The 22,309-nt window shown below is 44.4% G+C and overlaps 3 protein-coding genes and 1 long non-coding RNA gene across 4 annotated transcripts; 3 read left to right on the top strand and 1 right to left on the bottom strand.

Moving 5' to 3' along the window:
• The first annotated feature begins 600 nt into the window (after positions 1–600).
• On the top strand, positions 601–2,797 carry LOC125517238 (F-box protein At5g03970-like). The gene is made up of 2 exons (XM_048682420.1): positions 601–1,806; positions 2,509–2,797. Exons 1-2 carry the CDS (start codon positions 639–641, stop codon positions 2,559–2,561), a joined length of 1,221 nt encoding a protein of 406 aa, XP_048538377.1. The 5' UTR covers positions 601–638; the 3' UTR covers positions 2,562–2,797.
• A 2,874-nt stretch (positions 2,798–5,671) lies between these two features.
• On the top strand, positions 5,672–10,738 carry LOC125515586. Its single transcript, XR_007287076.1, has 3 exons — positions 5,672–6,279; positions 7,512–7,607; positions 9,913–10,738. It is a non-coding gene; the product is annotated as an uncharacterized LOC125515586 (long non-coding RNA).
• A 1,358-nt stretch (positions 10,739–12,096) lies between these two features.
• Positions 12,097–13,681, bottom strand: LOC125515585 (pentatricopeptide repeat-containing protein At2g17670-like). The gene has a single exon (XM_048681083.1). The coding sequence runs from the start codon at positions 13,594–13,596 to the stop codon at positions 12,451–12,453; it is 1,146 nt and encodes a 381-aa protein (XP_048537040.1). The 5' UTR covers positions 13,597–13,681; the 3' UTR covers positions 12,097–12,450.
• Positions 13,682–15,220: 1,539 nt separating this feature from the next.
• LOC125512870 (choline/ethanolaminephosphotransferase 1-like) lies at positions 15,221–22,250 on the top strand. The gene is made up of 18 exons (XM_048677941.1): positions 15,221–15,589; positions 16,415–16,424; positions 16,509–16,559; positions 16,665–16,742; positions 17,276–17,351; positions 17,436–17,458; positions 17,536–17,636; positions 18,174–18,268; positions 18,453–18,521; positions 18,734–18,803; positions 19,146–19,209; positions 19,286–19,326; positions 19,444–19,528; positions 20,982–21,044; positions 21,145–21,203; positions 21,303–21,355; positions 21,741–21,813; positions 21,893–22,250. The coding sequence occupies exons 1-18, from the start codon at positions 15,453–15,455 to the stop codon at positions 21,912–21,914; spliced, it is 1,170 nt and encodes a 389-aa protein (XP_048533898.1). The 5' UTR covers positions 15,221–15,452; the 3' UTR covers positions 21,915–22,250.
• The last annotated feature ends 59 nt before the right edge of the window (positions 22,251–22,309 follow it).

The raw sequence follows: 22,309 nt of genomic DNA, 5'->3' as shown, positions 1-22,309 counted from the left end.
CCGAACTCCTTGAGATCGATTTTTGATCTCTACTTGTACTCCAAGGCTTTGCCAGTATATAAACATGCGGCCCGAGACCAAAGGATACAACGCTTTCAACCTAATTTACAAAACCAACAACAGGGTTTTTGTAGTTGGCTGCACAATGTGTCAGATGGGTTCATGTGCTCTGTTTTTTGTTTTGTTGTGTCATAGTGGAGTCGGAGATGTCATGACATCCTCTAAGAACTGATAGGTTGCAGCGGATTAGAGCAGATAAGCCATGCACATCTTTCCTTCATAGCTCATCGTCAAATCTGGAATTGTCTATTATGGCGTGTGGTCTATGATGCCAGGGATCTAACTTGGCTCATCACTGAAACTTCTTTTATTTTGTTGATTATGTGTACATTTTTAGGGGAGTTGTAACTTTGTACAACTTTTAAGGGTTATAACTTTAGAAAATAATCCCTACAAAGAACTTCAGAAAATAAAAAAGGCAAGAAATCTGCGCATTGTGTTTATGTGGTGTGGGCTTTTTTTACTTTAGCTGTAGTGGGCTCTCTCCCTTCTCCTACCTAAAAGAAAGGAGTTTTGGGCTTCTATCTCACAGACAGCGTGACCCCTCTCGTCTCTCTGGTCAATCCACCACTTTCCCCATGAGTTGTGACGAGGGCGAGAGGAGTAGCCGCCGCCGCCGCCGCCGTCGCTCCCGCTCGTCGGCGGCGCGGCCGCTGGAGGATGACAACCTCCTCTCTGAGATCCTCCTCCGCCTCTCGCCGGATCCGTCCTCCCTCCCTCGCGCCTCCCTCGTCTCCAAGCGCTGGCTCGGCCTCATCTCTGACCCCGGCTTCTCCCGCCGCTTCCTTCTCCACCACCGCCGCAACCCTCCTCTCCTCGGTTTCTTCGACCCTTTCAATTTCAAACCTGCAATGGATCCCCCCAATCGTGTCCCGGATGGCCGCTTCTCCTTGTGCCTCCACGGCGAGAATGGCGACGGCATCTTCATGCCCTTGGGATCCCGCCATGGCCTCCTACTCATCTACCAATTAGCGCGGTACCAGCTCTTGGTGTGGGATCCCTTCAACGTCGACCTACACCGCCTAGCCGTTCCCCCAGAGTTCGATCGGCTCGAGGTCCCGTTCAAAGGGGCGGTTTTTCGCGCCGCCGGAGACATTCAACACTTCCGGGTGGTCTTGGTAAGCACAGAGGCAGACGAGCAGCAACATACACGGGCCTTCGCCCGCATTTACTCGTCGGAGACTGCCAAATGGGGTGATCGCATATCAACACCACTTCCATCCAAACTTCCCACCAAGAGTCACATGTACTTTACCATGGGTGTGCTAGTTGGGCATTCCCTTTACTGGTTGTTCAATGACAGATCGGCAAAAACTCTACTGTTGGATGGCATACTTGAGTTTGATTTGGAGAAGCAGATCCTAGCTGTGAAACCAGTACCAATGGGTATTCCCAAGGAAAACATGTGCCGATTCCAGGTTATGCGGGCAGAGGGTGGTGGCCTTGGCATTCTCTTTCTGTCAAATTTCAGCGCCCAATTATGGAAGGTGGAGACCGATTGTGATGGTGCTGCTTCATGGGTGCTAGGAAGAACTGTTGAACTGTATAAGCTACTTTCCATTGATTCAAGGAAGAAGAGGAAATGGCACCAAAGTATAGAGGGGTTTGCTGAGTACAATAATGTGCTGCTCCTACGGACACCTACCGACCTCTTCATGATCCAGCTTGAGCCACTGCAGTTCAAGAAAGTTTCCAAGACCAAGAAGTGGGTTCGTTATCATCCGTTTGAAAGTGTTTATGCTGCAGGTAATAGCATATGCCTTTACATTGTAGTAGGTATAGCAAAATCAAGATAATATCTATAATTGGTTGATTAAATGCTGTTCACATCCTTTCGTGTTAAGATAACAAGTGTAAGTAGTTCCATATAAATCGGTTCTTTTGCTGATGGATGATCTCCTCAACATATAGCGATGGAGTCTTCTTTTTGGATGTTTGTGTGGTGGTGTTCTATGTGATGGTTATGATTTGGAAAGAATATATTTTACTGTAGCTAACCAGTTCTGCTCTCTGGAGAGGTGATTCTACTCTATCGTGATTTGAGTTCCCTTAGTTGAAACCAGTTGTGCATCTCATTTGTCAAAAATAAAATAAAATTTAGCAATGCTGTTTTTTGCTATTCTCATACTCTTATTGTGGAGTGTGCTTAAGCATACTTCTCCCTTCAGGTTAGCTAATTGTCTGAGTGTGCATATTCTTCATTTTTTATGGCAATAGTGAGTATTTATTGTTTCAAGAATATTCTCTTTCTTAGAGAGTAGGGGTTTTGTTTATTTACTCGTCATGATGTATCAAACCTGAGTTATTTTCCTCAAATTACATATGTGAGTTTATCCAAATATCTCATCAATGCCCAATAATCTGATACAACTGGTAGTATTAGTGCATAGCTGCAGTGCAGATGTTTCTCAAGATGAGATACATAATGGTTGGAATTTCCCCTTGTAGGAATGAGCATTGGTGGTGGACATGATGGAGCTAAACTTTTGCACAATACATAAGATGATTGGTCAAATGGATATGCTATTGTGATGTATTAAATGAGGGAGTAAGCTTATCTTTTTAGTAGTAGCAGAATGGAATATTTCCCTTTCTTTTGCTTAATTGATATTTTCTGTTTACTTTTACTGGCTGCAACATTGCATTTGCTATTTTTGTGGCTACTACTCAATAAGGTCCAAGTGTGATTCTTATGTTGTCCCCTCTACTCAAGTAATTGATACCCAACAATACCTCAGCATTTGGCTTCAAACTTCGTTTATTAACTCGGGCCTATATAGGTTGCATTTCATATTGCTGTTCATTTGGGATTGTTGTAATACCTAGTGCTCGGTTGCAATTATTGTACAATCTTAGCCTTGTAGGCAGTTTGCCTAAATATTTTATCAGCATATTTTTGTTTGTCATTCTAACTCACTTATGTAATCTCCTTCTAGTGTTTTTTTTAGATGTTGATATTTTCTCGAGTTATGGACCGTCAATTGTATGATCGAAGGGTCCACATTCATCGAGGTTTTTATCCAATACCGATTAAAGGCGAGTGTAGTCAGCTGCCACTTGATAGATAAAGAAACAAATAATACCATGCTGGATTTTAGTTTTCATAAAAGCATGGCCGCAATGTCTAATAAAATGCAATAGTCTTCTGAAGGAAATAGATTTTAATGATCTTACTTGATATATATGATTATTTTCAACATCTCTATAATTTATTTTCGGGCATCCAAACTGATTATGTGATATTGAAAACATGCAAAACATTAAAATAAATCTTACAAGTACAAGTTCGAGATAGTATTGAACTTATAATTTTTCACCCTTGATTTGTAACTGAATTCTACATATGAGATTTAAATCCAAAATGAGAACTGTTTACCTTATACTGTGTGAAGGTTCTATGTTTTTTTCTCACAAAGAATAGATAAATATGAATATATTTATTTTTGACCTTGGCTAGCTGGACTATGGTCTTCCCTAATACCATTGTTAAACCTATTTCAAAATTCACCTTGGATACATCCCTTCTCTTCTGTCCATTACGACCACCCAGGCTTCATAGAGGTATTCCAACAAGCTCGGAGTCTCCCTTGCAAAAACTTTGATGGCAGAGGCACATCTCTTATAATTTCTAAAACATTAGAAGAGCCTTTCAAATCTGGAGCAGAATTCTTTCCCGCCTCTCGTTGCTTATTACAAATTGGAACATAGTCGTAAAAGCAACTTTAGAGGAGTCATTAAAAAAATCACATTAAGCTCTACTGGAAATATAGTTGCACTATCAGATGAGTCCGCTTCGGAGATGTAAACTTGAAATCCTTTCATGCGGCGGCCAATAAAGCCTGTAGTTCCGTCTTTTTGGTGGATCTTGCTAATTACTCTCTTGAAGGTGAAACTAGGCCTACTGTGCAAGGACTTGGTCTTTCTCTTCCTTTCTTTAGTAGCAGAAGCTAATGTTAGGTGTTTAAATCATACGAAAACTGTGAGATACTAACTCAGGGTGGACGGGACGAGCGGTCTGTTGGGCCCGCTCGTGGACCGAAGTGGACCGGACCGCAAGCGGTCCGTGAAAAGGGGACCGGAAATTGATCGGTCCGGTCCTGCCTTGGCCCGGTCCGGCTCGGTCGGACCGAAGGCAACGCGCTTCTTCCGCCCAGCCGCCGCGCCGGCGACGCCCTGCTATGGCGCCAGTGAGATCCGCGACGCCACGCCCCTTCCGTGTGTCACTGCCGCGCCCCTCCTCAATCCAGTTTCCTTTCCTTTTATTCTGTCGAACATAAAACAAGAAAGAACAAAAGAGGTGGGGTGCGATCCGATAATCATGGCATTATCCCGCGACTAGATCCACGTCAAAATTGAGACAAAATCGTGGGCTCATGCACGCGCTATACTACTTCCATGTGTACTAGATAAACTGCTATAAGGAACTAACATGCGCAGGCCATTTAGATCGGGGCATCATCGGCGACGTCCTCTGCAAGGATGGCGTTTAGATCAGGTCATCAGGCACGGCTGTTACGCAAAGGAATAAAGAAAGAGAGAAAACTGAAAAGCTGCAAGTCCTGTGCAGGCATGCCGTTTAAATCGGGCACCTTCCATGCGTGCATGCCATTTAGATAGAAAAAAAATTATATGAGACCCGCTTGATGAATGACACGTGGCATTTACAAATCCCAAAACATCTAATATCTTCCCTCCCCTCCCCCCTCCCTCCCTATTTCAAGTGGGGGTGGGGTAGATGCTTTGTGATTTGTAAATCTATGTGTCATCCATCAGAATGGGTCTCGCGTGAGACTTGGTCTTATAAAATTCTTTTTCCATTTAGATGGGGCACGTCCCGTGCGTGCATGGCGTTAGTGTTGCAGGTTCAAGGTTGGGAACGATAATGGCGGTCACGGTTCAGGAATAACAGCGGCGCCGCCCAGCGCACATAGTGCCCACCTTGTCGCCGGCGGTCGCGCATGCCACCCACGTCGCCACAGCAACCGCGCATGTCGCACACCTCGCCGCTGCACCCCGTGCAAGTCGCCGCCAGTGGTCGTTGGCCGGTCCGGCCCGGGCTTCATCGTCGCCGGTCTGGTCCTTGAAATCAGGACCTGTCATGCTGCTCGGTCTGGTCCGGCCCGGACCGCCGGCGGCCGGTCCGAGCCGTTTGGACCGGGACCGGACCGGTCTGGACCGTGTCCACCCTGAATACTAACAGTACAAACTTGTTGACCATCGTAGACATTGATTATTACTCCGCCGGTATTATCAAGTGTGCAGGTGGCTTGTGGGGGAGGTAGGTTCTTCCATTCCGTGTTGCTGAGAATGAGATGCAGAAATGGCTTGTTGGGTGTTTCTGTGGTTTGCTCCCTCTTCGGACTACGTAGCACACACTGGTTAACTGTGCGTGGACTTGTAGGAATTTAACCGCGTAATTCGCTAATCCGCATCTATTATGTCATGTTGAACTTTTATCTGGCCCTTGCTAATGAATGTTGAATGTTGAACTGCAACTGCAACTGCTTGCCTGCCTGGTACCACTTTTCTTTTTCTTTTACCTTGGGATGCGGTGACTGAAAGATGACTGGTTTCTGGTACTGCTTCCCTTTTCTTTTTCTTTGGTATGTGGTGTCAGGAGTGAGCAAGGAGATACAGCGATCGCCCGTGTTTACTCGTCCAAGACTGGCGGATGGGGTGCTCTCATCTCATTACTGCTTCCACCCAAGGATCCTAGTACTTCCGTGATTTGTACGGGATTTCCCGGTATCCTAGTTGGGCAATCCCTGTACTGGTTGCTCTCTGACATGAAAATTAAGGAAAGATCGAATGGCATCCTTGAGTTTGATTTGGAGAGGCAGGTCCTATCTCTGTTACCAGTGCCGGTGGATGCCATTCCTAACAAACTCCAGCTTATGCGGGCAGAGGGTGGTGGCCTTGGTATTTTCTTTCTGTCAAAGTTCAGCGCCCAATTATGGAAGATGGAGACCGATTCTGATAATGTTGCTTCATGGGTGCTGGCAAGAACTGTTGAACTGGATAAGCTACTTCTCATGAGTTCATGGAAGAAGAAGAGAGAGCCCCTATGCATAAAGGGGTTTGCTGAGTACAATAGTGTGGTGTTCCTACGGGCACCTACCGACCTCTTCACGATCCAGCTTGAGTCGCTGCAGTTCAAGAAAGTTTCCAGAACCAACTTCGTGGCTCGCTATCATCCGTTCGAAAATGTCTATGTTGCAGGTAATAGCATATGCCTTTACATTGTAGGTATAACAAAACCAAGATATTGTTTATAATTGGTTGATTGAATGCTGTTCACATCCTTTCGTGTTAAGCTAACAAGTTTCATATAAATCGTTTCTTTTATTGCTCGATGATCTACTTAACATATAGCTATGTTGTTCTAGCATTTTCTTTTTGGATGTTTGTTAGGTGGCGTTCTATGTGATGGTTATGATTTTGGAAAAACATCTTTTACTGGTAGCTAGCCAGTTCTGCTTTTCTGGAGAGGCGATTCTACTCTATCATGATTTTGAGTTCCTTTAGTTGAAACCGGTTGTGCGTCTCCTTTGTCAAAAAAAAAAACAAAATGTAGAAATCTCTTCCCCCCCCCCCCCTATTCTCATACTCTTATTATGGAATTATATGGTTTGAGTCAGAGGTGTGAAATTCATTATCTGTTTGCTCTGTTGTCATCCTAGAATAAAACAATGACACAATGATCAGCAGTTCTTTGTATAATAATCGAATTACATTTTATTGTTGCCTGCCTACTGGCATATTCAGAATTGTACAATGTTAGTATTAGTGCATAGCTCCATTGCAGATACTTCTCAAGATGAGAATATGAGATACATAACGGCTGGCAACTGAAGACAACTACATGAATAAAAACTAGCTTGAACCAATGAAATGTCAAATAGGTAGATCAGTTGGCATATTCTGAAGCTTCCATTCAATCAATATTTGTTATCATTGGTCTTGCTAATTTTAAAATCCACTATAACGATTTGGCTTGATATTTTAAAAACAGTTGTTCTGACAGTGGCAAGGTAGACAATCAACAAATTGAGTTTATTTTCTTTACCGGTTGAATATATTTTAAAAATGAATAATCATGATCCTTTTTATTGCTAGAGTTTATTAGTGTGGGTATATTTTATTTTATCCACTATGGCATGGAGCGAGCCTAAGCATAATTTTAGGTAACTTCTACCTTCAGGTCAGCTAATAGTCTAAGAGCGCACGTTCTTCAGTTTTGTGGCACTAGTGGGTATGAATTGTTTCGAGAATATTCTCTTTATTTGATAGTAGATGGGGTTTTATTTATCTACTCGTCATGATGTATCAAATGGGAGTTGTTTTCCTCAAATTACATATGTGAGTTTATCCAAATGGAAGTATTAGTTCATTGATGCAGTGCAGATGTTTCTCAAGATGAGATAAATAATGGTTGCAATGCCCCCTTGTAGGCATGGGCATTGGTGGTGGACATGATGGAGCTGAAGTTTTGCACAATACGTAAGATGCTTGGTCAGATGGATATGCTATTATGATGTATTAATTGAGTAAGTAAGCTTTTCTTTAAGTAGCAGCAGAATGAAATATATCCCTTCTTTTGCTTCATTGATATTTTCTGTTTACTTTTACTGGTTGCAACATCGCACCTGCTATTTTCGTGGCTACAAATCGATAAGATCCAAGTGTGATTTGTATGTTGTCGTTTCTACACAAGTAATTGATAGCCAACAATTCCTGAGCATTTGGCTTTGAACTTCATTTATTAACTCGGGCCTATATAAATTGCCATTTCACGTTGCTGTTCATTTGGGATTGTTGTTGTACCTAGTGCTCGCTTTGAATTATTGTACAATCTCAGCCTGGTAGGTGGTTTGCTTAAACATTTTATCAACATATCTTTGTTTATCACTCTAACTCACATATTTAATCTCCCTCTAGTTTTTTTAGATGTTGATATTTTCTGCAGTTATGGACTGTCAATTGTATGATCGAAGAGTATCATAAAGGGCTACTGTAGTCAGCTGCCACATGATAGATAAGGAAACAAATAATACCATGGTAGATTTTAATTTTAATAGAAGTGTAGCCGTAATATCACAATAATGTTCTCAAGGAAATAGATTTTAATAATCTTACTTCATATATTAGATTATCTTTCACATCTCTATAACTTATTTTTGGGCGTCCTCACTAATTATTTGAGATTAAAATTGAAAACATGCAAAACATTAAGATTAAGTCTTACAAGTGCAATTTCGAGATAGTATCAAACTTTTAATATTCTGATTATAGTTGTTCGTCCTCAATTTGTAACGGAATTTTACATATTCGATTTAAATACAAAGTGAGAATTGCTTACCTTATACTATGGGAAGGTTTTATGTTTTCACTTTTTCGCAAAACAATAAGTATGAATATATGGTTTTTTTTGTAACCTTGGCTGCCTTGACTATGGTCTTCCCTAATACCATTGTTAAACTTGTTTCAAGAATTTCACCTCAGAATACATCCCTTGTGTTCTGTACAATCAAACCAAAGCCCGTAAAGCAAAGATCTTCCACCTTGAGAAATTTTGGGGTGCCCGGACCACCTAGGCTTTGTAGAGGTATTCCAACAAGCTTGGAGCCTCTTTCAAAAACTGAGATGACAGAGGCACATCTCTTCTAATTTCGAAAACATTAGAAGAGCCTTACAAATCTGGAGCAGAATCCTTTCTCACCTCTCATTGTTGATTGCAAATTGGAACTTTGCGTCAACCTTATCATTGGACTTGAAGAACAAAGGCCTATGTCTGCTGTAAAAAGCAACATTAGAGTAATCATAAAAAAATCATATTAAGCTCCACTGGAAAAATAGCTCCACTATCAGATGAGTCTGCTTCATAGATGAAAACTCGAAATCCTTTCATGCGGTGGGCAATAAAGCCTATGGAAGAAATCTCGTTCAACCTCTTTCAGACCGTCAGGGCTCTTCAACCGACGATGATGAAGTCAAAGCTGCTATTATCTCGAGAACCTTTGGTAACAGAGTGGCTACCTCTCGACCCCCTTCTCTGGATAGGAGGTTGATAGTGTCGTCAAGCAAATTCCCCTGGCCCTGATAGCTTTAACGGGTTGTTCACCAAGAGATGTTGTTTGATCATCAAAGAACTTTAAAATCTTTGTGATGATTGTTATGAATGTGCAATCCTTCATACCAACCCCTATCACCTCCAAATGGATATGGAATACACTACTCTTGACTCTTTAGTTAAACATATAAGTGGAACACTTACATAGTCAATTTTAGCCTTGATCAATCGGGGACTTAAGGAAGTACTCCCTCTGTAAACAAATATGACCTAAAAAAGCTGAAACTCCAGCATGCTAAGGCACCTGACTGGAAGAATCCCTTGACCATCTAGCTTGTATATTCGATTTGCTACTATCTTGCTTGAGGTTTTTCTGCATGAATTTTATTACTTTCGATTTGTTACTGACAATCTAGCTTGTCTATTTCTGAAAAGTATACCTATTAGGTTCCAACTAAATGCATCTATTTAATGCATTTCCCGAAAATGGAGGTATTTGAACAACTGATCTTTTAGCTTCCGATATAGCCAAAGGCTTAGAATGTGTGAACAGCAGATGCTGAAGGCTTTAGGTAAAAAAAATATAAGTAGAAGGCGTGCCACTTGAAATTAACTGTTCCATTGGGTTTTGTCCAGTAGTTGAGATGATTCAACTTTGGAGCTTTTGGTCCAGTTTTCACGATGGCGAACCGAATCTGTAGTGTTTGAATCATACGAAAATTGTCAGATACAAGGAATAGTACAAAGTTGTTTGTCTGATGACGATGTTGGTTGCTCCGCAGGTATCTGGAGATGTGGGAATGGCTTGTGATCGACGCGTAGGTTCTTCCGTTTGGTGTGGCTGAGATGCAGAAATGGCTTGTTGGAGTGCCCATTTGGTGTGCTCCCTCTTCCTACTAAGTGGCACGCACCGAACCATGCGGCTGGACTTGTAGGAATTTAACAGCATAATTTGCTGATTAGTGCCTACTATGTTGAACTTTTATCTGGTCGTAGCTGATGAATGTAGAATGATGAGCTGCAACTGCCTGCCTGGTGCTGCTTTCCTTTTCTTTTTGGTTTGAGATGCAGTGACTAAAGGACTCGTTTGAGCTGGCTGTCGTCTGAAAGTATTTCACGAGTTAGCTTTCTCATCATTCAGGTGAAAACCGATGGGCCTCTAATCTGAAGAAATAAGATGATCTGCTCTGTGTTGCAAGTTGCTGTCATGCCGCCGGTGTCATTAGTTGGCTGTCATCGGAGACATATGCGTCCTCCATGAAGCCAAGGTTCAGCCCTATGTTTTCCTCCCGGCTGCAAGAGAAATATGCGTCCTCCATGAAGCCAAGGTTCAGCCCTATGTTTTCCTCCCGGCTTCAAGAAGCTCACTTTCAGAGCTGCGACCACGAACTGCCATACGAGCCGGCACACCCCATTCATCCTCTGGCTGTTGCCGGCCGCAAAGTACAGGTGAAGGCGCAGGTGCGCCCTCACTGCTGCCGGAGACACGGGCGGGATGGCTCGCAGCCGAGAACAGGGCACGCACGAGCAATGCCAGCCCGCCCGCGTTCGCGCCTCAGCTGACGCGTGGTGCTTACAGATTTCTCTTCTGTTAGAAAAATTGCCTCCAAGGGCAAGTCCTGCATGATCTCAGGAAAGGAAAAAAGAGGTCACCACTAGCTAACAGCAATAGCGCATAGAGTCTGGAGGTTTCGTGCAAGTGTCAGACTTGATGAAGGGTGAATGGCGTCTAGTTTCAGTTACTTAGCTGCCATCGATTTCAGTCTCGTGTTTGCAAGCGATTAGGCGCCAAACAACAAACAAGCAGACCGACAGCATGAGAAGTCCGGTTTCCAGTCCAACAAAATCTGTCACACACCCAAAAAATGAAGATTTTACGCAACACAGTGACTCTGTTTCCACGAATCTTCTGCTCAACTCCGTAACCGGCAGCAACCCTCCACTTCTCCCCGAGTCGCTTCCGGAATCGAGATCTCCGTTGGTCCATTCACATAGGTACAGCAAATCTGATCCTCCTGGGGTCAAAAGCAGTCTAGTGTGTTCTTTCCTGCGCATGATGAAAAACCTTCCAGCACGATGTTGCGAAAGCGATCTTGTGCTGCATCGCAACTCCTCGCCGCTCCAAGGGTTTAAACCTTTTCCGGTAAAAAAAGGGTTTAAACCATGATCTTCTGTATAATGGTAATGGTTCTCTGCAGATAGGGGAAACAAAATAATTGAATTAGCTAAATGTTTGAGATTGGCAAAGAATTCTAGCCAATTCTAGGTGTTCCAGCTGTCAAGCTCACGCACCATGGAGAAGAATGGTTCACATGGTTTGTTGTCATGCAGGTAAGCAACATCACACTGCCGGATGAATGTGTCGCTGTTTCTTCAAGATGCGCTGGAACTTGCTCTGCAAAAACATGCTTCTCCAGTTGCCTTACAAGTTACAACTACAGATAGTGTGGTTGCGTTGTTCATCTACTAGTGTGGTTGCGTTGTTCATCCACTAACGCTGCAGGTAGAAAAGTAACAGTCATGCTGCAAACGACTAACGCTGCAGGTAGTTGCAGAGGTGCTAAGCTCCGTGCCAGAGCAACTTCATGATTCCAAATTACAAGAAACATTGTATTGCTTTCATTTTTAACCAATGGGATGGAAAGATGCTGGTACCCTTGTCATCATGAAAATAGCTAAAAGGAAATTAGATAAAATAAAATCTACCTCTGTTTCTTAGGGGTCTTTCCGAGAAGATCATAGTAAACAGGGGAAGTCAAGAAACCTGGATATCGATCAATCCTACAGTGACTCTAACAGTCCAATCATGGAATATTTGCTTAAGGCGCAGGAGAATCATATTCAGTTTTGTACCTAGGAATACACCATTGGATATGCTCTTGGAACACTTAAAATCATTTTGCTTTTTTTTATCAGAACTTAGGCTACCAACATTATTCTCTATGTACATTCAATATACAATAGTATAGTGTCAAAAAACGTCTTATATTTTGATACAGAGGGAGTACAAGCTAATTCAGCCAGTTGAACAAACAGATTATAAGCATATGTTGTAAATGGCACTATATCATGCTACCAAAGTTTGACACATGAGTAAGATGTCTTGACATATTCACGTTTCCGGAAATCTCATCTTACATTCTCATTCTGATTGATTGAACAGACAGTATCACTCCATACAAACACAGTAGTAGTTTCAAATGCTTTTGCTTAATCAACTGTATCAAAACAAGCCAGGCAATGCAACTCACTGAATCAGGTGTGAAGCAAGCACCGGCAACAGAAGACTATAGCTTATTAGCCTTCCTCGGGCCTCCATCCTACGCCTTCATCTTGCGGAGCCACTTGAGTGAGCTCTCGAGCTCACTGTACGCGGTTGCCTGCGGAATGCTCTTGCTCTCGATCCCATAATCAAACACCTCATATGCATCCGGAACCCTCCCCGCCCGACACAATGCCCTGATGAACGTCGCGTACGCCGGTGGCTCGAGCTTCATCCCAGCCCCTACAATGGACTTGTACACCTCGAAGGCCTTGTCCAGCTTCCTGTTCCTGCAGAGCCCCATGAGCAGCGTGTTGTACGTCCGGTCATTGGGCTCGCACCCATTGGCCTGCATTTCCTCAAGCAGCTTGAGCGCGCCAAGGGCGTCGCCCTTGACGCACATCCCGTTCATGAGCGAGGTGTAGGTGATGACGTCCGGGAAGAGGCCCTGGGCAGCCATGGCGTCCAGGTAGGTCCTGGCCTTGGCGACGAGCCCGGCGCGCGCGAGGCCGTAGACGAGGGTGTTGTAGGTGACGAGGTCGGGGTCCACGCCGTCGTCCTTCATCCGGCGGAGCACGCCAAGGAGCCCCGCGGTGTCGGAGTCGGCGCAGTGCCCCTTCATGAGGGCGTTGTAGACGTGGGCGTCGGCGCGGACGCCGTGGTCGGCGAGCACCGGGAGGAGCTGCCCGATCTCGCGCGGGTCGCCGCGGCGGCAGCAGGCGTCAGCGAGGGCCAGCAGCGCCGGGCGCGGCGCGGGGTTGTCGGCGGAGTACGGGAGCGCCGCGAGGAGGTCCCGCGCCGCGGCGACGGAGCGATGCGCGGCGAGGCGGCGGAGGATGAGGGCGAGCGACTGCGCAGGGAGCGGGATGGTGGGCGCGGCCTTGAGCGCGAGCGAGGCGGCCGCGTCCACGTCGGCGTCCACCGCGGCGCGGATGGCGGCCGAGAGCTCCGCGGGCGTGGTGATGGGCCTCTTCTCGGCCGGCGGCCCCGGCCGGTCCGGCAGGGCCAGGGCCCCCGCGTGCTCGGAGGCGGCCCTGGGGGTTCTCCGGGGCGGCTTGCCGTGGGGCGGTTTACCGTCGGCGGGACGAGGCCCACGCGGTGGCGGGGGAGGGGGCGGCGGGGTGGACGCCGCGGAGGGCTTCGGGACGAGGGCGTGGCGGGGGACCTTGGCGGCGCGCATGGCTTGCGCCGGCACCCTCCCCATCGTTGGCGGCGGCGGCGGCGGAGGCGCGGGAGGGCGGCGAGGAATGGGGATGGGAATACGACCGTGGGGTGCCGGGTGGGCTTTGGCACGCGGGAGCCCGGATCTCAGCCCAATGTAAGAAGATTTCATGGGCTTCGTGGGCTTGTTGTTGGGCTGGATTTTCTCTCACGTGCTCGACGTTGACGGACGGTAAACGCACAGGACACGAAGACAGGGACACGGGAAATTCTGTCGTGGTCTTTGCCGGCCTGCCCCTCCACCTTTTCGCAATTCGTGAAATCGGCCCTAGGTTGTACCGTCCGACACCTAGGAATGGGCGTCGAGTGTGTATGTATGGTCACGTCTCTTTGTTGCTATACTTTTGGTATTGATAGCAATGCTGCACATAAAGTTTTGTTGGATGTATGATGGATTTGCTGTTACGTAGAGCGACATATTCTTCTGTCCACTAGAAATCATGATTGCAATGGCTCGCATACAAACCGACGGGCAAATGCGTTTGCATTCGACTCTTGCCTAAATTTCGACGTTTGAGAGCTTTTTTTTCATGTCCTTCTACTGAGTTAAAAAATGAACCAGATTTAAGAGAGGCATGTGACAATGCTCATGTGCCATTACGACTTATGACCAAAGCGGTTTCCAACGATAGGAGAACAGGTGATTGTTACTTGTATGGCGACATCATCTAATAACCTAATAAAAAGATATCTAGTCATAATATCATGATTGTGAGAGGTTTTTTCATGCCATCCTCCCCTCCACATTTTTGCAAATTCATGAAATCAAGCCTACGTTGTACAACAACGGGATACAAAGACCATACGACACGTATGCGTGTGGTCACATTTCCAGTTCCCTACTTTTAATGCTGATAGAAACGTTTCATGAATACTACTCCGTGTCACTTGTGTGAGTGTTTGTTATGTGGAGGCACACATATCCCTTTTCATTAAGCTCGTGCTTGTACCGGTCGACAAGCTTTAAGGATTATATTCACGACGCTTTCTTTGCTCATTATGACCTAATTTGTCGTTTTGTCTGCAAGAGGCAAGCTGCAAAAGGAATTTCTATTTGCTTCGTGAAGCACCGAATCCACAACATACAAAAAATGCTGAACGAGGAAATAAAAATAAGCTGCCTGACAGAAAACGCCAAATTGAACGAAAATGGCCAGGCACGAGGACACAACCGAAAAGTAACAAAGTTGCATGTGGCTTTTTCACTTGAATTTTTTATGCCAAGAGGTAGTTTTTCCGCGTCCTTCTGATGCATTCGGCTATAATCGTTGTAAGGGGTATACACTTACACATAGCTTAGGGAGTGCACGGGACAAATGTTCCCTTAGCCATTTTATACATTTATCCATGCATGTACGTCGTAATCCAAGTTCGTGATAACAACGTTTTTGAAGGCCCCTTGTCAATCTGTTTTTGGATCGACCACTCGTCATTGCATAAATGTACGTTGCCACATCGCCGCACGAAATTTTTTACGTCACCATATTGTCAAAGAAGGGGCAAGCAATATGAGCCACAGATGGCTCCTCCCAGTTGTGTGTTGACCTAGACGGCAGTAGGGGTGCTTATTCATAAAACTACGCCCTGCAGGGGGGCGAATCGTGAAACGGCCAGGCCTTCCCTCTCTCTTCCCTCCTCCCTCCGCCTCATATCACCACCACTCACCCAACCGGCGGCCACCACCATTGCCAGCCACAACGGGACAGATCCCCGCATAAATTCCTCCACCCGTCGCGCCGCCCCCATTCGCCCACGCGCGCGCGCCCGCGGCCGCCTCCTCCTCCCCCCCATTCGCCCCCTCCCTCCCTCCGCCGGCCGGGGATTCGGGTTTGGGGCGAGATGGGGTACGTCGGGAGCCACGGCGTGGCGACGCTGCGCAAGTACAAGTACAGCGGCGTCGACCACTCCATCGTCGCCAAGTACATCCTCCAGCCCTTCTGGTCGCGATTCGTCAACGTCTTCCCGCTCTGGTTCCCGTAAGCGCCCTCCCCTCCCCCCCTGGTCCGCTCCCCGCTCCGTATGCTGTCCTCCACGAGCGCTCCCCGTGCGCGCCCGCCCGCCCGCTTGATCCGTTCCGTATCAAGCTCAATGCGTGAGTAATGCGGTGATGTTCGTGAAATAGCCCCGCGTCCTGTTTCCATGTTGCTTTAGCGCGGATGATGGTAGCGTTCTGGCACTCTGCGTTGATCCGTCAGGCCGAGACACGAGCTATGCCCCCGTGTTTGTGTGTGTGATTTGGAATGCGCGCTTTGTTTTAACGAGGAACCGTCTTTAGCCGAGACTCTCTTTAGCCTGGGGAGCATCTTGCAGGCACCTGGTGCAGACAACGCTAAAGCAGTCTTGAGTGACGAGCCCTGGCTTTTGCTTAGTGATAGTGGAGTTGCTAATGAGGCGCTGTAAAGCTCGCTTTGCACATATTCCGTTGTATAATTAATACCGGATTAGCTACTCGCCTTCGTACACCTGCTAGCGCGATGTTCTTTAGTTTCTCTAAAGCCGGTGATTCGAAACTTCAATGTAGTCATTTTATATTCATGTAGGGTCAGAGTGACACATTCCAAACACATGATTTTTAATGAAGGATTTTGCTGTGGTGGGTTCGTTGTGATTTGTGAATCTAAGACACATCATGCTTGTTTATATACTTATTATAATGAAGGTTTAGCAGCGGTAAATTATAGTATCTTATAGTTACTTAATGGAAGTAATTTCGTTTTTTTCATTCATCTTGTATTGTTTGTTCAAATATGTGGACTGTAGACTAACCTTCTTTCTTTTGTCTCTGTCGAAATCATCCGCAGACCCAACATGGTGAGAGTTCTGCACATGCTGCTGTTGTCGCAAGCGATGCTATTTTGTTTGAAGGCCTGATAAAACATTGCCTTTTATTTCCAGATCACGCTGACAGGTTTCATGTTTCTGCTGACATCGGCATTGCTTGGCTTTGTAAGTAATCTAGAGCACGCAAATATGAAGATTTTGCGTCTTGTTAATTGCCACCGCAGTAATACTCTAGCAAGCTTTTAACTTGTCACTGTCATTTTGCTGCAGTTGTATTCACCTCATCTTGATACAGCGCCCCCTAGATGGGTTCATCTTGCGCACGGAATCCTTCTCTTCCTTTACCAGGTATCCAACTTTATATGCTCACCCAACCATTGTTGAGGAAATCGTTAACTGGTAGCTACTCAGTTGCTAGCGAGTAGGGGATTATTAATAGGCTAATCGGCAAGTTAATCGGCCATTTAATCAATTAATCGGCCGGTTTATCAGTTTATCAGCTACTCGGTGACCCAACGAGTAGCGATTAATTGGCAAGTTAACTGGTTAATCGAATGAATTGTTGAACAGGGCACCCAACCATGCAATACTGTACCATCTTATTCTCCCTTTCCAGCATAACACAACTGCCACGTTTTCTATAGAACAGATAAGGGTGATATTAATCTGCAGTTCTGGCAATATTGTTCAAGCATTTATGACCCATGCACGAAGGGCTTGCTATTAATTTTATGCATGCTAAGGTTCCTAAATGTCTTCAATGTGTGGCCCCTTGTCCTATTAGTCTCTAAATCTCTAGATTTTCTTACGGTTCTACCATGTGTAATTTCCAGTCACTGCCAGTTTAGAATTGTAATATACATGTTGAAATATGGATGCAGACTTTTGATGCTGTGGATGGTAAACAAGCAAGACGTACCAACTCATCAAGTCCTTTAGGCGAACTTTTTGATCACGGTAATCCACATTCCAAATTCGGCTTGCTGAACTCAGTTTTGGGAAAGCATGCATGTGACACTGACAAGCTTTTGTCCTGAACAGGATGTGACGCGCTTGCATGTGCTGTAAGGATATTCATCACTTTGTTTCGTACATATGCATAGATACTAAATTGTTGTGAACTGATTAGTCTATCTATTAGTTTGAGTCCCTGGCTTTTGGGAGCACAGCTATGTGTGGAAATGCTACCTTCTGGTTTTGGGTCATTTCAGCTGTCCCCTTCTACTTCGCAACCTGGGAACAGTGAGTTAATTTGTTCTTTCACTTCTATGTTACAGCATCAAACTATCTTAGGAGCAAGTATTGCTCTATACTCTTCTACACCTATCACCAAACTGGTTGTACTTTTGCTTGGATAATGTCGCCCTTATGAAGTATAATGATTCCATGTCCCTTTGGATGCTTTATAATTTTTAAATGATGAACATGTCTTGCAGTGCTTGTGCCATCTTTTTTTTTTCAAATGGTTTGTGAATCTTCATATGCCTTACTTGTACCAGCTCTTTTCATGTGGTTTGTTAAGTTGGAAGTGTTTTAATGTTCTCATAGAAGGTGCCAAGTAGGAAGCATGTTGGAACCTTATTAAGATTCCCGCAATTTAGTTTCCACAAGAGCATAGAAGCACTACTATTTTTGAGTTTGAAACCTTCTTACTATTGATGCCTTGTAATATTTATGGTTATTCCTATATCTGTGTTGGTGATACCTCCGCAGACATTTGTTGTGTTACTTTTGAGTGGTATCATATTTCCATCTCACACATAATTGCTCTCTGTGTAGCTATTTTACAAATACACTTGTTCTTCCTATAGTCAATGGGCCGACTGAAGGCCTTATGCTGATCTATGTGTGCCATATCGTCACCTTTTTCACAGGTACTATTTGACTTAACTTTTATCAACCTTCACAGAATCAAATCATGTCGAGCTTGTCAATCTTCATAGTTTTCTCCTGCTAATATACCGTACATATGTATCCGTCATGTATACGTCGTTCGTATCCAACCATATAGTTTACTGATATTAACTGCACATCTTTCCTTTCACTTTCCTTCCATAGGAGCTGAATGGTGGGCACAGGATTTCCGGAAATCAGTGCCCCTCCTTAATTGGGTGCCTCTTGTTCCTGGTATGTAGACCACCAAGCTTATGGTTCTAATTTTGCTTTTGTATTAAAACCATATGTTAATAATTTTCTTAACATGAAGCCTGACTGTTTCATCTGTTGCCGATGAAACCGTGTGCTGTTAATACTGTGTGAAAACTGTAAAATGAACTCGGATAGTGACAAATGCTGGCATTCCCTATGCTGAAGTCTATTTTCCATTGCTTCTTTTCCAGAAATCTCGCTCTATGGCATTGTGCTGTTTCTAATGATTGCTTTTGCTGTAATTCCGACAATTGGATCTAAGTAAGTTCTGTTTGTCATTTTGCGTAGTATTTTCTGTTTCGATTCTCGTTCTATCTGATCTGTGTTTTTTGCTTGCTCAATAGATCTGAAACACCTCTTATTGTACTACATAGCTCTAATACTCCAGTTCAAATAATCCCAGTGTCGAGGATCTGAATTACCCTCTTATTCTTTTTTATGTTTATTTATCTTGTTTATCCTCTTGTATTGGTTTGGGGTGCTAGCGAGGCAGATCTCTGAGCCTTTGAGTTGGAAAGGCACCACATTTGTTTAATTTAGAACTGATCAAACATTCAAGTGTTAATCAAGCTGCACTAAGCTAGTGTTGTAACCTACCTACAGCACTCACAATGTTTACAAAGTCGTCGAAGCAAGAAAAGGAAGTATGGTGCTGGCACTAGCAATGGTAAGGTCTAGATTTGTTGTCGTATTGCATAAAACTTTTCTCCATGTGACTTTCCACCCTTCTTCATTTTTACCAGCTCTTCCCTTTCGTTCTACTCATGGCTGGAACTCTCGTGTGGTATCCTCTTGACCCTTCTGAGTTCTATTGTATATATCTACTCTTTTAAAAAAAGAGCAATAACGTAGAAAAAAAATCTGTTACGTCATTACTGATGGATGTTACTTCAATGTGCAGGTCCTATCTATCTCCTTCAGATATAATGAGAAATCAACCACATCTGCTAATTATTGGAACTGGTTTTGCGTTTGGCTATCTTGTGGTAAGGCCTCTTCTAATACCTAGATTAAATATCTGGTTGATCTGTGTTTTGATGATGTTGCTCTTTTACACCTTTTCATGTTTGAAACTAATTCTTCATTTTGCCTGCCAATCTGGGCATTGTCACTACTGTTGCGATTCTGCTCTTGTTTTGACTCTTTATCCAAGGGTAGTTAGATTGGTCTCTTGGTTTCTATACCACCGTGACAGAATACTTCATTTTAATGTTACATATTTGGTCATGGTTAAATGACCAATTGAAACCTCATAATCTGCTCATCAAACAGCTTTCAATCCCTCAGATTTTAATTCCAAAAAATGGAAATTGGGCAGAACCTCCCCTGTAATTTTGATCCCACATCTCACACAATTCATATATATAAATACAAAATGCATCACAACATGTACAACTACCAGAAACATCCACACATACTCCCTCCGTTACCAAAACGTCCTATATTTAGGAACAGAGGGAGTACATCACATCCAGGTTCACATTCACCACATACATCAGTACTAGTTCACAACTACCAGTCAAGTCAGAATCAATAACCTTCTCAAAATAAAAACACTTGATCTCCTTTCTAGTTTTTTTGGGTCGCCAAGCAATTTAATTTTCAGCACATAACTTGTATTTGGATCCATCCTGTAAATAGAAGAGAAACTTATGCATGACATTGCTACTGGATATGAGGCAATCTGCTCCTTCCAATCCTGCATTTGGAGAGCAATTTGTGGAAGACACTCACCCTTCTAGACACGCCGACGACGCCGAACCTGAAGCCAAGCCTGCAGCCGCACCGTGGCCCAAGCCCGCATCCACGCTCAACCATGCAGCTGAGCTCGCAGCCGCGCCATGGCCTGTGCCCGCAGCTGAGCTCACCGACGAGCGCTCCACAGTCGCGCTGTTCCCGCTGCCGTGCCTTGGCTACCATCCCCAGCCCCGCCTTGGCCGCCCTCTGCCGTGCCTGGGTTGCCGTCCGCCGCTGTGCTTGCTCCGACCCCTGCAGCCGTGCCTGAGCCGCCACCCGCAGCCACCTGTTGGTCCATGGCCCCTCAGCTCACGCCACCGCCACGAGCCAGCCCTCCGCCGCCGCTGCTAGGGTTCAGGTTGGGTGGGGACTCGAGATAGGAACGAGAGCGACGGTTCGGTCGGGATTGTTTCTTCGGTTTGATATAGGATAGCGACTAGTAGAGGGGTATTTTGGTCCACCTAATTTTTTTTTGACGGAACGGTGTAACGGAACCAATGGCGGTTGTCACATAAGGAAAGAAATTAAGACTAGATATGTCAAATAGGGAAGATAATTTTCTACAGGGCCAGACAAGGAACCTCATTTTAAGTTAGTGTCAAGTAAGGAATTTTCTCTATTAATTGGGGGGCACGTTTCTTTTGTAGATGCTGTTTTTCATAACTGTATGGACATTACTTATCTGCTTATATTGCTGCACAGGGAAGAATGATTCTGGCTCACTTATGTGATGAACCCAAAGGTCTGAAGACAGGAATGTGCATGGTAGTTGCCTAATGACCTGGTTTCTTTGCAGTGTTCTTTATGGAGCCTATGCCAGTATGTTTATACTTTGTCATGTCTAAAAACTGGCTTCCTTTTGCAGGCCCTGGCATATTTCCCGTTTGCAATTGCAAATGCGCTGACTGCCCGACTTGATGATGGGTTTGTGCCTCTGAGCCTTTTGTATTACACTGTATAATTATCATGGGCTATGATGGGTTTTGTATGACACTCTCATTTTATGGTCATTGATCGTTGCAGAAACCCCCTTTTTGATGAGCAGCTCGTTCTCCTGATATACTGCTTATTTACAGGTATTATCTTATTTTCACAGCACATTTCTTTTCAATGGACGAGTTGCAGAGTTTTGCATTCAATATACTAGAGGGATCATTTTTGTACTGTTGTTAAAAAGTAGTACGTATTATTTTTCTGGTTTTCTATTTTAGATTAGTGAATCTGTTTATATTGTCATGCGTTTGGTCAGGCATTGGATTGTTGTATTAGTCACTTGGTTGTACTTTGGTACTTGTTCTTGATTTATAAGCTTCAGACGGATCCTCCAAGTTATTCTTTACAGTAACAAATTTCACTTGACAAATATATATCACGAGACATGGATTACAGTATATCATGTGCCCATCATAGGCTGTAGTGCTAAACGTATCTTTGATCTGACTACTTTGATCAATTTGACAGTGGCGCTGTACATGCATTTTGCTACGTCTGTTATCCATGAAATCACCAACGCACTTGGGATTCATTGCTTCAGGTTTGTCAATTATCACTGCAATTCTTTTCCACATTTTGCATCAATTGTTCTGACTGACATGATTTCTGTCTGGCTACAGAATCACAAGGAAAAAGGCGTAACTCTGACTTAGTTGGTAATCAACATGGTATCTACCAAAGAAGCAAACATGCCTGCTTGTCTTCATTATAGGGGTGATGTACGAATCATATTTGCATCTGTCATTACAGGGACATTCTCCCCTGAAATTTACATCAGCACTAAAATTTGTGCTGATGAGAAAACAATGTATGTGAAATAGTTGGCAAAATTTTGTTGTATTGTTCATAGAGCAAATGCTCAGCAAAAACTTTCTGGGGGAAATGCTGTGCTGATTGGCAGAAGTTGCCTTTGTAACTTGTCACATTGTAACATCAGCAGAGATGCGGATAGTGTTGTTTATGCATTTTATTCGTCTCTTTTTTCGACCCAATGCCTCCATGCATGTTCCGATTTTCAGAGGCGGATACCATTAGCA

The sequence above is a fragment of the Triticum urartu genome, chromosome 6, assembly GCF_003073215.2.
Source record: "Triticum urartu cultivar G1812 chromosome 6, Tu2.1, whole genome shotgun sequence".
In the NCBI taxonomy this organism is placed as follows: domain Eukaryota; kingdom Viridiplantae; phylum Streptophyta; class Magnoliopsida; order Poales; family Poaceae; genus Triticum; species Triticum urartu.
Note: the sequence above shows the minus strand (reverse complement) of the source record. Positions and strands in the feature narration are given on the sequence as shown.